The sequence below is a fragment of the Microplitis demolitor genome, chromosome 8, assembly GCF_026212275.2.
Source record: "Microplitis demolitor isolate Queensland-Clemson2020A chromosome 8, iyMicDemo2.1a, whole genome shotgun sequence".
NCBI classification, from domain to species: Eukaryota; Metazoa; Arthropoda; class Insecta; order Hymenoptera; family Braconidae; genus Microplitis; species Microplitis demolitor.
Window position 1 is genome coordinate 2,000,264 of NC_068552.1, and position 18,736 is coordinate 2,018,999.

The 18,736-nt window shown below is 27.0% G+C and overlaps 3 protein-coding genes across 3 annotated transcripts; 2 read left to right on the top strand and 1 right to left on the bottom strand.

Annotated features, from left to right (window-relative positions):
* The first annotated feature begins 3,542 nt into the window (after positions 1-3,542).
* Positions 3,543-6,396, top strand: LOC103572505 (uncharacterized). The gene is made up of 2 exons (XM_008551140.2): positions 3,543-3,819; positions 5,040-6,396. Exons 1-2 carry the CDS (start codon positions 3,543-3,545, stop codon positions 6,248-6,250), a joined length of 1,488 nt encoding a protein of 495 aa, XP_008549362.1. The 3' UTR covers positions 6,251-6,396.
* A 1,780-nt stretch (positions 6,397-8,176) lies between these two features.
* LOC103572506 (translin-associated protein X) lies at positions 8,177-13,853 on the top strand. The gene is made up of 2 exons (XM_014441322.2): positions 8,177-8,386; positions 10,517-13,853. The coding sequence occupies exons 1-2, from the start codon at positions 8,371-8,373 to the stop codon at positions 11,404-11,406; spliced, it is 906 nt and encodes a 301-aa protein (XP_014296808.1). The 5' UTR covers positions 8,177-8,370; the 3' UTR covers positions 11,407-13,853.
* A 1,215-nt stretch (positions 13,854-15,068) lies between these two features.
* LOC103572504 (aprataxin and PNK-like factor) lies at positions 15,069-18,471 on the bottom strand. Its single transcript, XM_014441321.2, has 4 exons — positions 18,319-18,471; positions 17,993-18,240; positions 16,478-16,813; positions 15,069-15,493 (listed from the first exon to the last, which is right to left on the bottom strand). Exons 1-4 carry the CDS (start codon positions 18,349-18,351, stop codon positions 15,172-15,174), a joined length of 939 nt encoding a protein of 312 aa, XP_014296807.1. The 5' UTR covers positions 18,352-18,471; the 3' UTR covers positions 15,069-15,171.
* Between the last annotated feature and the right edge of the window lie 265 nt (positions 18,472-18,736).

Genomic DNA, 18,736 nt, shown 5'->3' on the forward strand with positions numbered 1-18,736 from the left:
TGTTAAATTTGACAGTTGTAAGTGTAAAAAAAGCAGGATTGATTTTTGAAAATTATTAAAGTTTTTGATAAAAAAAAAAAAAAATTGAATGATTGAACAAAAATTTAATAAATACAAAGTAATATATTTTTTTGCTGAGCAATATCAATCGAACTACCATCTTTGTATGTAATTGATCAATTTGTTTTATCAATTTCATTATCATTATTAATAATAATAACTAAAGAATAGTCTTACATAACCCTAGTGGATCTGAATTACAGTAAATTACCGTACTTTACTGCAAACGTCTCATTTACGGCAATTTACGACAATTTTCTATAAAATTCCGGTAATTTGCGGTGGGACACGGCAACTTTCGGTAATTTACGGCAGTTCGTGGCATTTTTACCGTAACATTATTAAATCACTTTACGGCTAAATGTCATCATTTTGCAATAAATCTCGGTATTTACAGTGAAATGCTGTAATTTTACGGAAAATTACTGTATTATCGCACAATACCACAGGATTGCCGTAAATTTGCGGTTTTTTTATTTTTAAGTAAAAAGAACAAGTGCCGCAGGGCGATCAAATTTCATTTTTGATACGATCGGGGTTTTTTTAAATATCTCATGAAATATGCAGATTAAAGGAAAAAGTCATAGGAACAATTTTGTAGGAAATTAAATTCTTGACAAAAAAGGTCATATTCATTTATTTTATAAAATGTGTATTTATGAAGATATTTTAAAAAAACTTTTTTTAGATCTTATCAATGGGTTTTAAGGATTACAAATTTTGAAAATAAAATTTTTCTAAGTATATAGAAACTATAACAAGCATTAATGATTGATATGTTACGAGTTACAAAGTTTTCTACATTTAAGAAAAAACGTTATTTTTAACATTCGTAATTCTAAAAATGCTCAATTGATAAGATCTGAAGTTTTTTTAAAATATCTTCGAAAATACACATTCTATAAAAAAAATGAATATGACCTTTTTTGTCAAGAATTTAATTTCCTACAAAATTGTTCCTGTGACTTTTTCCTTTAATCTGCATATTTCATGAGATATTTAAAAAAAAAACGCGATTGTATCGGAAAATTTTGATCGTCCTGACACTTGTTCTTTTTACTTAAAAAGAAAAAACAAATTCCCCAGGTATTTTTCCACTAAAAAGAAGCTTTTTATGGGGCGCCTGAGAAAATTTAATTTTTAACGACCACCCTAATGTTGCCGTAATTTTTCCGAATACCGTAAATTATGGTAATTACTGTAATTTACCGTAATTTGGATCCGCCAAGGATATAAATAGTCAATTTTCGCTTGAAATATTTGATAATGATATTAGTTGTTAATTAAAATAAATATACGTATAATATATTATTATATTATTAATAGAGAAATAATTCTCTTACATTATACAGTAGTCTAATAATTACGATAAATGATAATAAATGAAAAACGAATAATTTGTAAAATATTAAATTATTTATAGTGAAGAACAATAGATTGGTAAATGTAGTCAACGTTTTAAATTGTGTGTGTTATTGGAAAAATAAAATGATGGTTTTAATTGCATTTAATAAAAAATATTGTGAATGAATGAGTAGGCTCAAAAATTTTTATGCTGAAATACAAAAATCAAAATGTAAAAGTTTGATGTTTGGATAATACTATTGTCATAAAAGTAAATAAGTTAATTAATGATGGGCTTTTTTTTAAACGAATATTTTGATAGATACCCATGATGTCCATCGCTAATTAAGTGATATGTACAATTAAGTTAACACTGTTATTGTCTGACAAGCAAACCAAAAAAATATAAAATACAATGAGTTTTGAAACTCTGAATTGATTGGTGCTGGCTGTGGTGCATGAAAAATAAAATCATGATGAATAAAAATATTCATGTAAATAAATTTTTTTATTGGTAATTATTGACTTTCCTTTAACCCTATTATTTTCAGTTTCCGTTACACGGCGAAAAGAATACAGTAAATTTTACTATAAAATATAAGAATAATTACTAAATTTGGATAGTAATTTTGAAACGCTTATGATTTATATAAAAAGTTCATAGTCAGATAAGTAAATTTTACAAGGCGTTTAGTAATTTTTCATATACTGGTTATGGAAAATCTCCTATATGCATATTCATTTTTAGTTATATTTAGTAAATTTTACTGTTCTATTTAGTAAATTTTACTATATTAGAGTGGAAAAAAATAAAATAAAATTTTTATTAGCTTTTAACTTTTTATTATTATTGACATCATTTTGATTATTATTGATAGTTATGTCATCTGTATTGGTGTTGGTGTCGATTTTTGTTTGTTAAAAAATCACTTGTTTCAACCGAGATTCGAACCCTGATCTCCCGCGCGCGAGTCCTTTCCTATGTCTAACGGCCCGATGTCTCCTTTGGACAAAAGTTTCAGAACTTGTAATACATATTTGTATATGCTATCCCCACCAACTTTTAATTTTATCTATACACAGTAGAATTTACTATACAGACAGTAAAAAAATATAATCGTGTCAGCAAAAAATACATTGCGCATAGTAAATTTTAATATTTTGCATAGTAACAAATCCTATATTGTATTAGAAAATTGACTTCATAAATTAGTATTTATTAATAGTACTTATAGTAAAATTTACTATACAAATAGTAAAAAATATAATCGTCTTAGCAAAAAATACATTACGAGTAATTTTGAATATCTTATGTAATTATTACTAACTAGTAAATTTTACTAAACGCTTAGTAATAATTACAATACAGAATACATTTTTTCATATCTGTTAGTAAATTTTACTACAGTATTGTAATTTTTACTTTACTTTTTCCTGTGAAGCTGAAGCTAACGGCTGTAATGAGTAGCGGCCCGCAATTTTTTGCGTGGCCGCTACTTATTACGGCCGCTAGCTTCAGCTTCATCTTTTTCCTCCGTGTACATTATAAAATATTTAAAATTTTTTAAATCATTTCAAATTAGATTTTTTTATCAGGGATATCACATCATCAATAAAGAGTCAGACTACCGGGGATAATCCCCTGAATATTTAAACAAACAGATAATAATAATAATTTGAAATGAGTGTGAATGTAGCACCCATCAGACAAATTTAAAATTATAAATAAATATAGTAAATCATTAAAAAAATAATATTTACAAAAAATGCACTCATTAATTTCAAAATTATTAAAATGCGCATTTTTTTTAAATTAAATTTTATTAATTATTTACTCTATTTATTTATAATTTTAAATTTGTCTGATGTCTGTTACATTCACACTCATTAATTTGAAATTAAAATTTTTAAAAATTCAAAACCTTACCGATAAATTTAATTGTAACATCTATCAATAAATTTGAATTCGAAAATTTTTTATCATTTTCTAACTTGAGGATCATAACTGACCTCGTCACGCAGTCTAGAGCTAAAAAATCAAACTAACAACAGCTTACACTGTCGAGTAAATACGCAGTGAAGGATTGTCAATTATCAATATATTTTATATAAAAAATTATTAAAATATAAAAATAAAAATGGAGGTTGGAATATTTACCGAGCGTAAAAAGTCTAAATGTAGAGTTTGCTGTGCAGTTAGAGATTGTCAGAGTAAAGCAAGTAAAAATTTAAATGTAGTTTTCCATAAATTTCCAAAGGCTGGTGGTCATTCAGTGTCATTAGAAAATTTTTTCGGTAATTTTGAAAAAGTTGACAGATTAAAAGCCTGGAAAAAATTATTGAGAATAAATAAAGTCACTCCTCAGACGAAAGTTTGCTCCTTACATTTTAAAAAAACTGATTATTTATTTCCAGGTACGCTTGTAAAGTTTAACCTAAAACTTGAAAACAAAATATTTGTTTTTTTTTTTTTATTACTCTGAAGTTAGCTGACACCCGCCATTTTTAAAATAAAAAATCTTATAACTTTAGAAAAAAAAATTTCAAACTTATAAAAAATGCTCGTAAATTTTTTAATTTTCTAGAGTAATTTTTTAAAAAGATCAAAAAATAAAAACTCGAGGTATAATTTGAAATTAAATTTTAAGATTACTTATTTTTTATTTAAAAATATTTACAAACCTACTTTTTCATTTTTACATACAATTTTTCGAAATCTAGAGTTTTTTTTCATTTTTCACTTTTCTAATTTTTAATCCAGAAATTAACACGCGCCATTTTTAAATAATATATCTTGTAATTTAAAAAAATACAAAAATTTTTTAATTTTGAAAAAATACTTAAGTAGATTTTTTAATTTTCTAAACGTGTATTTTTTTCAAAAATAAAAAATTTTCAAATTTTTATTTCAAATAAAAATTCATAAATTTATAATTAATTAAAAACGATACTTAAATTAGATCATCCTGTTAGCAGATTATTAATTTTTGGATTTATTTTTTAACAAATAAATTACAAGAAAAAAAAAACAAGTAAAAAAATGCACATTTAGAAAATTAAAAAAACTACAAGTGCAATTTTTTCAAATATTTTTTTTTTATACTTTATCGGTAAAAATAAAAATCAAAAAATTATTGGACGTCAGCTAACTTCAGTATCATTGAAATTAGCCAACCTTACAATTTTTGAATTTTTAAAAAATGATAAATTATAAAAAAAAAAAATATTCGAAAAAATTGCACTTGTAGTTTTTTAAATTTTCTACATGTGCATATTTTTATTTTTTTTTTTTTCTTCAAATTTCATTGTTAAAAAAGAAATAAAAAAATTTCCAATTGTCTGCCAATTTCAAGATCGCAATTAAAATCTAATTTGTTTTTAAAATTTCTAGTCTACGAGCGGGGGATATTATATCTCAAAATTTAATTTCAAATTACACCTCAAGTATTTAGTTTTTGATCTTTTCAAAAAAATACTCGCCTAAAAAATTAAAAAATCTACAAGCATTTTTCCAAAATTAAAAAAATTTTTTTCCAGTCATAAGATTTTTTATTTTGAAAATAGCGGTCGTCGGCTAACAGGGTCATAAACAAACATTACTTATATTAATATTTTAATTATTCTGTAATTTTTAGATTACCCATCAGGGAAAAAATTTCTAAAAAAAAATGCTGTTCCATCTTGCAATTTACCAAAGTCATCAGTAGCAAAAAACACAGCTAAAGATGAATCTCGGCTACAAAGACGAGTGGTAAGACGTCAGGGCTTAGAATCGGCCACAACACAAAATATTAAACCTGATAGATCTGATGTCAAAGTTGACGTATCAAAAAAAAATCCGAATACTAGTACTGGTACGTCAGCACCAAATCCTGACCATCCTGACGTAGTTCCTGTGACAAGCTCTGGAGAAAACGAGATTGGTATCCAAGTGGATAGTACATTCTTTAGCATCAATTTTATGAATCTGGTTACAACAGAAAACGATTTTTCGACTGCTACAGGAATCCAATCCTATAAAATTTTTAATACTATTGTTAGACAGTTAGAAAGTATGTATGGGGAAGATTTATCAAACTGTAAGATGTCTTTGAGAGAACGAGTCATCATGGCGTATGTGAAATTAAAACAAAATCTATCATGGGCGTTTTTAGCTTTACTTTTCAAAAAATGTAATGCTGCGCAATGCCGGCATATATTTTACACAACTTTAGACATGTTGTTCAAGTGTTTGAAAACTTTTATCCGATGGCCACCAAAAGAAGAAATTTCGCGGAATTTACCTGAATGTTTCCGAGACTTTGAAGACACCAGAGTTGTCGTGGATTGCATTGAAATATTTATTCAGGCTCCGAGTAAACTGTGCTGCCAACAACTAACTCATTCAAATGACAAAAGCCCTGCGACATGTAAAATAATGACTGGAATTACTCCTGGAGGATTAATTTCCTATTTTACTAAACCCTATGGAGGTAGACTTCTTGACACAGAATTATTCGAGCAAAGTGATCTAATAAAATTATTAGAACCCGGTGATGCTGTGATGACTGACAGAGGGTTTTTGATTGATGAACTTTGCACCCGGAACAAGTGGAAACTTACAAGACCCCCGTTGACGAAAGATCAAAAACAATTGAGCAAAAGTGAGGCGATATTGACATCAAAAATCGCTAATGCTCGAGTTCACGTTCAAAGAACTAACCATCAAATAAAAGCTTTTGCAGTTTTAGGTGGAACGATGTCTGCGGAACTAGTACCAGTACTACATGAAATTTTTACAGTTGTTTGTGCCACAGTTAATTTAAGCTCTTCTGTAGTTAAAGACGACAAGTTCAAAAAAAATTGAAAACAGTATTATTTTTAAGAACAATCATGTCATCAATTGTTAACTTTTTATTTATGGCAGTTTACTGTTGTAACGAATACTGCAGTGATTATTTTCAAGTAGACTGTTTAAATTATTTTTATAATAATAAATTATTACATCACAGTATCATGCTGTAAATTTGCTTGTATTAATAAATTTTACTTAAATTATTTATTATACATTAAACTGTTTCAAATTAGAAGACTATTTTTATTTTTTTGATGAACATTGAAAAATCGAAAGGGTATATTAAAATATGGTGACAGTTTAAATTTGAACTCTTAAGGGGACCCGGTGGTCTAGAGGCTGAAAATTTCATGATTTTAAAAAAATTTTTTTTATATCTTAATAAAAATCAAGCCTTTTGAAATTTTGAGGGATTATTTTATTGTTATTAAAATATACTAAAATCCGTATAGCTAAGAAAAAAAAAATATTTTTAATATTTAAAAGATGGCGTTGAAGCCAGCTCCTTTAAAAAAAGGGACCCGGGCGGCGTAGAACAATTCAGCTCTTCTATGGGTCTGAAACAAAAAAATTTAATGGATTTTTAATCAGTATAAATATACCTGTCGCAGGAACTAGAATAAAAAAAAAAATTTTTTTTGAAGAAGTGGCACTTTGTTGAAATCTGTAGTCCAAAAATTGCATTTTTTTTCTTACGTTTGCATGTTAAAAAATAGAAATATTCAACGCAAAAATTTTATTCCAGTTCCAGAGATAGCTGTTAGTGTATTAAATAACATATTTAAATTTGAAAGCAATCGACCGGATAGTTTTTTTTCCCCTACGCTAGGCAGAAAAAAGTAATTTCGAGATAAACGCGTTTAAAGTTTTAGTCAGAGAAATTCTGAAGAAAATTAGATTTGAACATATACTTACGATTAATCAGCTATTCCAGCCCCATATTTTTTTCTTGTGCATTTCTTCGGTTTTTCTTGTTTTTCATTATATGTTGACTTGTTTATCATTATTATAACTAGGTATAGAATTCGAAGCAGATGTTTTCCGCCGAACATTAGAATAAAAGTTACTCACTCGGCCGGTCTGCTAAATAGCTTTTAGAACATGAAATACCGGGAATATCATTACCATATTTTAGCACTATATTTTTGAAATACTCCACTTTCGAAATATAAAAAAAAAAAAATTTTTTTTCGAAATTTCCAGACCACCGGGTCCCCTTAATATTGATATTTAGAGATGGCTATTGATAATTTTCGATTTTTCATTTAGTAACATGGTAAAAAATACATAACTTCCGAAAAACTCAAGATACAAAAAAATCTCTTCTTAAATATTTTCTAGCAAATTTACTGATCTACAAAAAAGGTCTTTTATGATTTGTGCATAAATTCAACCACTCACAAGATATTCGACGTCAAAGCTTAATAAAATTCAAAGATCTTGTTTTTGCTCGTCCTGAATTTTATACCATGTCAACTTATGAGAATTCAGAAAGTCTCAATACAGTTTTTTATAGGAAATTGAATGTTCCACAAAAAAAGTCTCTTATCATTTTTTGATAAATCCATCTGTTCAAAAGTTATTGGAGCTTGAAGTCAAGTTAGAGTAAATTTCAAGATCTTTTTAAATTTCCGGTGAAACTATCAGACTTATGATAAAATATCATAGGACCTTTTTTGTAGACAATTTTATTTCCTACAAGTTATCTTTGATAAATTTTTTTTGAATTCTGCATTCTTTTCTAGTTATTTCCATTTTAATGCCGTTCCTAAAAAATAAGTGTTCTGATCGATTTTAAGAGCTTGGAATTTTCATTTTGACATCTCCGTTTCAGCGTCGCCGTGAAGTCGCACCTTATCGATAGCACACATATCGATATTTTTGAAAAAACCTCGATAGGTTTGCTTTCGATTTATATCGATACTGACAGCCGCAAAAAATAAAATAATAGTAAACAATAACGAATAACCTCATCTCTATTTCCATTGTTTAATAATTGACGTACATCGTACACGTATTTTTTAAATTAACTTGCAATTGTTAATTAATAAAAAATAATTTCAAGTCGATTAAATAAATTATACTGAGTACTTAATCGTAAGAATTCAATTCAATCTTGATATCTTTACAAAATGTCTCATTCAAGAAGTAAATATGTTTAAAATTTAATAAATATATACATGTATATAAATTAGGGTGGTTTTTAAAAATTAAATTTTCTCGAGGTATAATTTGAAATTAAATTTTAAGATTACTTATTTTTTATTTAAAAATGTTTACAAACCTACTTTTTCATTTTTACATACAATTTTTCGAAATCTAGAGTTTTTTTTTATTTTTCACTTTTCTAATTTTTATCCGGAAATTAATACGCGCCATTTTTAAATAATATATCTTGTAATTTAAAAAAATACAAAAATTTTTTAATTTTGAAAAAATACTTAAGTAGATTTTTTAATTTTCTAAACGTGTATTTTTTTCAAAAATAAAAAATTTTCAAATTGTTATTTTAAATAAAAATTCATAAATTTATAATTAATTAAAAACGATACTGAAATTAGATCATCCTGTCAGCAGATTATTAATTTTTTGATTTATTTTTTAACAAATAAATTACAAGAAAAAAAAAAAGTAAAAAAAATGCACATTTAGAAAATTAAAAAAACTACAAGTGCAATTTTTTCAAATATTTTTTTTTTATACTTTATCAGTAAAAAAAAATCAATTTTATGGCGCCCCATAAAAAGCTTCTTTTTAGTGAGAAAATACCTGGGGAATTTGTTTTTTCTTTTTAAGTAAAAAGAACAAGTGCCAGGACGATCAAAATTTTCCGATACAACCGCGTTTTTTTTAAATATCTCATGAAATATGCAGATTAAAGGAAAAAGTCATAGGAACAATTTTGTAGGAAATTAAATTCTTGACAAAAAAGGTCATATTCATTTTTTTTATAGAATGTGTATTTTCGAAGATATTTTAAAAAAACTTCAGATCTTATCAATTGAGCATTTTTAGAATTACGAATGTTAAAAATAACGTTTTTTCTCAAATGCAGACAACTTCGTAACTCGTAACATATCAATCATTAATGCTTGTTATAGTTTCTATATACTTAGAAAAATTTTATTTTCAAAATTTGTAATCCTTAAAACCCATTGATAAGATCTAAAAAAAGTTTTTTTAAAATATCTTCATAAATACACATTTTATAAAAAAAATGAATATGACCTTTTTTGTCAAGAATTTAATTTCCTACAAAATTGTTCCCATGACTTTTTCCTCTAATCCGCATATTTCATGAGATATTTAAAAAAAACGCGATTGTATCGCAAAATTTTGATCGTCGGCACGTGTTCTTTTTACTTAAAAAAAAACCAACCCAGGTATTTTTTCACTAAAAAGTTTTTTATGACGCCTGAGAAAATTTAATTTTAAACAGCCACCCTAATATAAATAATAGGGTGTTTAAAAAAAACAACAATTTTTTTTTATGGTATCCAACAATTGAAAGTATAAAAATAAAAATTTTGGTAGAAATCCGGGCTCTTAATAGTGATATTAAGGTTTGCCTCAATCCATTTTTCTATTTTCCATTTAAATAACACGGGAAAAAAAAATTTTTTTTTTTTAGAATTTTCAAGCTCACAAACCAATCAACGGATTTTATGACCAGTGAATATTTTTCTAAGAAATTGAACGCTCTACAAAAAAAGTCTTATCATTTTTTGATAAATCCTATGGTTCCAAAATTATTTAAGCTTCAAGTCAAATTTATAGTAAATTTTGAGATTTTTTTACTTTTCTGGCGAAACTATCAGTCTTATCAAAAAATGTCATTGGAACTTTTTGTAGATAATTTTATTCCTTACGAATTATTAAGAATAAAGTTTTTCGAAATTCCGCATTGTTCACAAGTTATTTGCATTTCAATATCAAGCTCTTGAAATCAATCAGAAATCTATTTTTCAAGAGCTTGACATTGAAATGCAAATAACTAGAAAACAATGCGAAATTACGAAAAACTTTATCTGAGATAATTTGTAGGGAATAAAATTATCTACAAAAAATTCCAATGGCATTTTTCGTTAGGACTGATAGTTTCGCGGGAAAAGTAAAAAATTCTCAAAATTTACTTTAATATCACTATTAAGAGCCCGGATTTCTACCAAAATTTTAATTTTTATACTTTCAATTTTTGGATACCATAAAAAAAAAAAATTATTTTTTTTGAAACACCCTAATAAATACATATCGTAAATCCTGATATTTTTTTTATAGACAACCATGGTAATAATAGACGAAATCGTAATTACCACCAAAGCAACAAAAACAAAATAAACTTCGGGGATAAAGGCAAAGAAATCCTGCAGGAAATCGACGAAAATAATCCAGTAATCAAACAATTCCGTGAGTACGCTTCCGAACTCGATGACAAACATGACCGTTATGAACGCATTGTTAAATTCAGCCGCGATATCACCATCGAAAGCAAGCGCATCATATTTTTGTTGCACACCATCGACAAAGAGAGCAAAACAGATGCGATTCTGAGCGAGGCTAAGCTGCGTTTAGAAAATTTGGCCAAAACTTTATTCAAGAACATCGCTAACGAGCTCAAAAATCAGGACCCATATCAGTATCTGCGAGCTTACACTGCGGGTCTTCAGGAGTACATCGAAGCAATAACATTCTACACTTATTTGAAAGACAATTGTCTGCTAGACTGGACAGAGTTGGACAAAAATTTCTGTTACGTCGACCAGATACCTGATGACAATTCTGCTACTGCTTCTCCAGTTGTCTCTCCGTCCGAGTATCGCACGCTGATGACACCCAATGAATACATACTGGGAGTCGCTGATCTCACTGGCGAACTCATGCGTAAGTGCATAAATACTCTGGCCTTCGGTGACATCACGAGCTGCTACAAGACTTGCAATTTGGTAAAGGAAATTTATAAAGGGTTTCTTGGCTGCGCGGGAATTTCAGGCAAAGAAATACGGCGAAAACTTTATGTGCTGAAGCAAAGTCTGGTCAAGATGGAAAACGTTTGTTACACGATCAAAGTACGAGGCTCTGAGATGCCGAAGCACATGCTTGCGGATGTTGCTATTGCCACTGTTGAAAGCTATCCGCCTGATGATGATGAAGGCTACCAGCCTTATTAAGTAATTTACTGTAATATTTAAAAAATTATTTAGTTGTCACTTAATCTAGGATATTTACATCTCGGTCTTTGAAAAGTATCGAAGTTACAATTTTACTGATGAACACAAGTACTTTATCACTAGGAAAAGATAAAAAATACCGTAGGTGTAGATTGGGGTGATTCAAAAAATAATAAAATTTTTTTTTTTTTTTTTCGCTAACAGGTTCAAAAGTTTCGTTTAGATAAAAAAAGACGCCTGTAAAATTAGAGCTCTTAATATGAACATTAAGAGGTTCCGCATTGCACTTTTCTATTTTCTATAAGAATAACATGGAAAAAATTTTTTTTGTCTTCTGATTTTTATAAGTAGCTAACGATGCGTCGTAGGAATAATTGGCAGGCATATTTTTGTAGGTAATTGGATGCCCTACAAAAAAAGTTTCTTATCATTTTTTGATAAATCTATTTGTTCAAAAGTTATTTGAGGTTTAAGTTGAATTTATAATAAATTTTGAGATCTTTTTACTTTTCCGGCGAAACTATCAGACTTATCACAAAATATCATGGGACCTTTTTTGTAGACAATTTTATTCCCTAGAAGTTATTCTAATAAAGTTTTTTCGAATTCCGCATTGTTTTCTAGTTATTTTTATTTTTATGTCAAGATCTTAAAATCGATCAGAAAACTATTTCTTTTATGAGCTTGACATTAAAATAAAAATAACTAGAAAACAATGCGGAATTCGAAAAAACTTTATTAGAATAACTTCTAGGGAATAAAATTGTCTACAAAAAAGGTCCCATGATATTTTGTGATAAGTCTGCTAGTTTAGCCGGAAAAGTAAAAAGATCTCAAAATTTAATATGAATTCGACTTCAACCTCAAATAACTTTTGAACAAAGAGATTTATCAAAAAATGATAAGAAACTTTTTTTGTAGAGCATTCAATTACCTACAAAAATATCCCTGCCAATTATTCTTATGACGCATCGTTAGCTACTTATAAAAATCAGAAGACAAAAAAAATTTTTTCCATGTTATTCTTATGGAAAATAGAAAAGTCCACTGCGGAACCTCTTAATGTTAATATTAAGAGCTCTAATTTCACGGGCGTCTTTTTTTATCTAAACGAAACTTTTGAACCTGTCTGCGAAAAAAAAAAAAAATTTTATTATTTTTTGAATCACCCTAGTGTAGATTTAGGTGATGAAAAATAGATCCAGGATCTTATTATTTAAATATATTTTTTCAACTTACTACACTTATGCAGACTTAGTTCCCTGATCTGATACTAGGTCTCGTACCTTAAATGAAAATTTTCTAAAGACTAGAAAAAATTTACTGAAGCAAGAAATTGATTGTCGCCTTAAGGGAGAAAGAGGTCTGATACAAAAAAAAAAAAAAAAAAAAAAAAAAAAGAGGATATTGTGATTTTTTTTTTCAGAGAAGCTTCTTTATTAAAATTTTTAAAATTTGTGACATGGTTAAGCATCACTCCAAGAATATTCTGTGAAATTTTCATAAAAAAATATTGAAAAATAAGCCAGTGGTAGTGGGGAGAGACGAGTCAAAAAAAGTCTATGCCGAAGGCAGGATAACTCATGACTGCATCTGAAATAAAAAAACCAAAAAGATTCTTTTAGTACATAAGTTTGATGGATTTGAACGAAGAAATAAACAAAATATTCATTTTTGAATTTTTGGTAAAGCTGCAATAAAAAAACTCTGATTTTTCCCAAAAATTCCTCTTTTTGTTTAATTAAAAAATAAGTAGTTATTGAAAAAAAAATCCTTCGTTCAAATCTAAGATAAACTTATGTACTAAAGAAATCTTTTTGGTTTTTTTATTTCAGATGCAGTCATGAATTATCCTGCCTACGGCATGGAGACTTTTTTGACCCATCTCTCCCCACTACCACTGGCTTATTTTTTAATATTTTTTTATGAAAATTTCACAGAATATTCTTGGAGTGATGCTTAACCATGTCACAAATTTTAAAAATTTTAATAGAGAAGCTGCTCTGAAAAAAAAAATCACAAAAATCTTTTTTTTGTATCTGAACCCCTTTTTCCCAAAAAAAACTTTTTCCATAGTGATATTATTCGATAAACATATTAAAGAGCGAGTTGTAATTTAAGTAGACTTTAAGACTTAGTTCATTCAAAATATTAAATACTTATCTTTTTTCCACAATATACATTCATAACAATACTATAATTACAGTCTAAATAATAAAGTAATTAAAACGTATTATAATTTTGTAATAAAATTTAATAAACATACAAAAATATTGGTATTTATTTAAAATATTTATATACTTTTCACAAAGGTACCCAAGTAATTTATAGATCTACCAATCACTGTCATCATCAAACTCATTTTCATCTTCCGAGCTGTCTAAATCTGATGGTCCATATTCAGATTCATCGACAGATTCCTCGAACGATGATTCACCTGAATCTTTATCGTCGTTTTTGTCTTTTTTTAACAGCTGTACCTGATCAACAGTTACTCTCCGTTTACGTCTTACTATCGTATGTTTGTAATCTTTTAAATGCTGTGGGTTTTTTCTGTAACACTTGGTACCATATTGACACTCGGGTCTGTTGTCTTTGACTTCGAAATCCGTATCACCTGGATGACTATATTTAGCTTTGTGCTCAGAACTTGTTCTACAAAAGAAAAAATTTGTTTTTAACAAATCAATTACGAAAAAAAAAAAACTACAAAAATGCACATGTAGAAAATTTGAAAAACTAAAGGTGCAATTTTTTAAAATATTTTTTTTCTTATAATTTATAGTGTTTTTAAAGAATCAAAAAATTATTAGACGGCTAACTTCAGTGTCATGATATTTTTTTGATTTTTTTTTTCAGAGTAGCTTCTTTATTAAAATTTTTAAAATTTGTGACATGGTTAAGCATCACTCCAAGAATATTCCGTGGAATTTTCATAAAAAAATATTGAAAAATAAGCCGGTGGTAGAGGGGAGAGACGAGTCAAAAAAAGTCTATGCCGAAGACGTGATAACTCATGACTGCATCTGAAATAAAAAAACCAAAAAGATTTCTTTAGTACATAAGTTTATCTTAGATTTGAACGAAGGATTTTTTTTTCAATAACTACTTATTTTTTAATTAAACAAAAAGAGGAATTTTTGGGAAAAATCAGAGTTTTTTTATTGCAGCTTTACCACAAATTCAAAAATGAATATTTTGTTTATTCCTTCGTTCAAATCCATCAAACTTATGTACTAAAGGAATCTTTTTGGTTTTTTTATTTCAGATGCAGTCATGAGTTATCACGTCTTCGGCATAGACTTTTTTTGACTCGTCTCTCCCCACTACCACTGGCTTATTTTTCATTATTTTTTTATGAAAATTTCACAGAATATTCTTGGAGTGATGCTTAACCATGTCACAAATTTTAAAAATTTTAATAGAGAAGCTGCTCTGAAAAAAAAAATCACAAAAATCTTTTTTTTGTATCTGAACCCCTTTTTCCCAAAAAAAACTTTTTCCATAGTGATATTATTCGATAAACATATTAAAGAGCGAGTTGTAATTTAAGTAGACTTTAAGACTTAGTTCATTCAAAATATTAAATACTTATCTTTTTTCCACAATATACATTCATAACAATACTATAATTACAGTCTAAATAATAAAGTAATTAAAACGTATTATAATTTTGTAATAAAATTTAATAAACATACAAAAATATTGGTATTTATTTAAAATATTTATATACTTTTCACAAAGGTACCCAAGTAATTTATAGATCTACCAATCACTGTCATCATCAAACTCATTTTCATCTTCCGAGCTGTCTAAATCTGATGGTCCATATTCAGATTCATCGACAGATTCCTCGAACGATGATTCACCTGAATCTTTATCGTCGTTTTTGTCTTTTTTTAACAGCTGTACCTGATCAACAGTTACTCTCCGTTTACGTCTTACTATCGTATGTTTGTAATCTTTTAAATGCTGTGGGTTTTTTCTGTAACACTTGGTACCATATTGACACTCGGGTCTGTTGTCTTTGACTTCGAAATCCGTATCACCTGGATGACTATATTTAGCTTTGTGCTCAGAACTTGTTCTACAAAAGAAAAAATTTGTTTTTAACAAATCAATTACGAAAAAAAAAAAACTACAAAAATGCACATGTAGAAAATTTGAAAAACTAAAGGTGCAATTTTTTAAAATATTTTTTTTCTTATAATTTATAGTGTTTTTAAAGAATCAAAAAATTATTAGACGGCTAACTTCAGTGTCATGATATTTTTTTGATTTTTTTTTTCAGAGTAGCTTCTTTATTAAAATTTTTAAAATTTGTGACATGGTTAAGCATCACTCTAAGAATATTCCGTGGAATTTTCATAAAAAAATATTGAAAAATAAGCCGGTGGTAGTGGGGAGAGACGGGTCAAAAAAGTCTCCATGTCGTAGGCAGGATAACTCATGACTGCATCTGAAATAAAAAAACCAAAAAGATTTCTTTAATATTCAAGTTTATCTTAAATTTGAACGAAGGATTTTTTTTTCAATAACTACTTATTTTTTAATTAAACAAAAAGAGGAATTTTTGGGAAAAATCAGAGTTTTTTTATCGCAGCTTTACTAAAAATTCAAAAATGAATATTTTGTTTGTTCCTTCGTTCAAATCTATCGAACTTATGTACTAAAGGAATATTTTTGGTTTTTTTATTTCAGATGCAGTCATGAGTTATCCTGCCTTCGGCATAGACTTTTTGTGACTCGTCTCTCCCCACTACCACTGGCTTATTTTTCAATATTTTTTTATGAAAATTTCACAGAATATTCTTGGAGTGATGCTTAACCATGTCACAAATTTTGAGAATTTTAATAACGAAGCTACTCTGAAAAAAAATCACAATATCCTCTTTTTTTTTGTATTTCAGACCCATTTTTCCTTTAATAATAATTTTAAATTTGTCTGTCTGTTCATTCACATTGATCAAAATGACGGTCATTTCACACTACCACTTTCGATTTTAATTGATTTTCAAATCGGAACCTTCAACTTAATATATCTATTATTAATTTAAATTTAAATAAATACCTAAAGCATTCAGCACCATAGATACATTTATTTCTTGGTAATAAAGAATTCGTTGACGTTTGAGGATCTTGATTATTTTTATTTGAATCATCTCGTAGATCTGTGCTCGTTAAATTGTTCTTATCATTCCATTTTATTTTTTTATCATTATTGTCATTGAGAATTTTGCATTCAATCAATTTGTCTTCTGTATTAACACAAGGAACTCGTATCCCCGTGACTTCTTCTATAGATGTAGACTGATGGACTGTTGGTACTGACTCGATATTTTTGTCTATACTATTTTTTTCATCCTCTTTATTTGTCTCAGAATTTATTTCACTGGACACATGATCACTGTAATTAATATTTTACATAAAAGTATTATTAGTTTGTAAATTACTTTTGATCGTGAAAATAAAAAACAACGGTCGTTTTGGATTTTTTTTCAACGAATCAATTGCAAAAATAAAAAAACTAAAAAATGCACATGTAGATATTGAAAAAAACTATATGTACAATTTTTCAAAATATTTTTTTTTTACAATTTACAGTTTAAAAAAAAAATTCAAAAATTATTGTACCGCTTAATTTTGTATCATGGAGTTAGCAGACAAAAATTTTTGATTTTTGATTCAGGAAATAAATTTACAAAAAAAATAAAAAAATGCACATGTAGAAAATTTCCAAAACTACATGTGCAATTTTTCAAAATATTTTTTTTTTATAATTTATCGTTTTTATAAAAATTCAAAATTTATTAATGGTCACTTAATTAGATCCTAAAGTTAGCCAACGTCTAATAATTTTTGAATTTTTTTTTCAACGAATCAATTACAAAAAAAACAAAACTAAAAAAATACACATGTAGAAAATTTAAAAAACTACATGTGCAATTTTTCAAAATATTTTTTTTTTTATAATTTATCGTTTTTATAAAAATTCAAAATTTATTAATGGTCACTTAATTAGATCCTAAAGTTAGCCAACGTCTAATAATTTTTGAATTTTTTTTTCAACGAATCAATTACAAAAAAAACAAAACTAAAAAAATACACATGTAGAAAATTTAAAAAACTACATGTGCATTTTTTCAAAATATTTTTTTTTTATAATTTATCGTTTTTATAAAAATTCAAAATTTATTAATGGTCAGTTAATTTGATACTAAAGTTAGCCAACGTCTAATAATTTTTGAATTTTTTTTTCAACGAATCAATTACAAAAAAAAAACAAAACTAAAAAAATACACATGTATAAAATTAAAAAAACTACATGTGCATTTTTTCAAAATATTTTTTTTTGCAATTTATCGTTTGAAAAAAAATTCAAAAATTATTAAAAGTCAGTCAATTATGATACTGAGGTTAGCCAACGTCTAAGAATATTTGAATTTTTTTTTCAACGAATAAATTACAAGAAAAAAAAAAAACTAAAAAAATACACATGTAGAAAATTAAAAAAACTACAAGTGCAATTTTTTCAAATTTTTTTTTTATAATCATAATTAAATAATTACGAGTTTACTATCAGTACCTAGAGTCATTAATTTGGCTGTCTTCAATTACTGGCTCATTAATTTCCACTCCATTAATTCTGTCATCGACATTTGATGATGTTGGGTCATCATTGGGTTCAGGTAAACAAATCTTTGATGTATTCGAACTCTCGGGTGCATCATGAATACTATGAGAACTCAAATCTTTGTTATCAGACGGCAGCAATATATTTTTGATATCAACTCGGGCTTTTTTGTCTGGCGGCTCTTCATTACTTGATTGGGACTAAAATTTATATAAATATTTATATGAATATTTATTTTAAAAAAATAATATATAATAAATTAATAATTAATTACTTACTTTACGTTTCATTTCAGTATTTTTTTTCTCCATTTTGTCTCTCACTAGTTTTCTTACTATTTAAATTCAAAAATAATAAATATTTATTTAATTAATTAATCTTGCAGACATTTTTATTTTAATCCACGTGTTGTAATTTATGTTTTGGTTTTGGTTTCGTTTATAATCGAGTAATATTTATATTTGTTAAGCGTAGGCGGTAAAACGAGTAAACGACAATCCGCGGGAAATTTAAAAATGTATTTTTTATTTTTATTGTGATCATAAATAAAAAGAAATAAAAACTTAAAATTTTTAAAATAAACAAAAATTTCTTGATTAATGTCAATTATAAACTTAATGATTAAACAAATTATTAAAAACAAAAGAACTTTAGATTTATATATATTAAAAAAAAAAAAAAAAAAAAAAAAAAAAG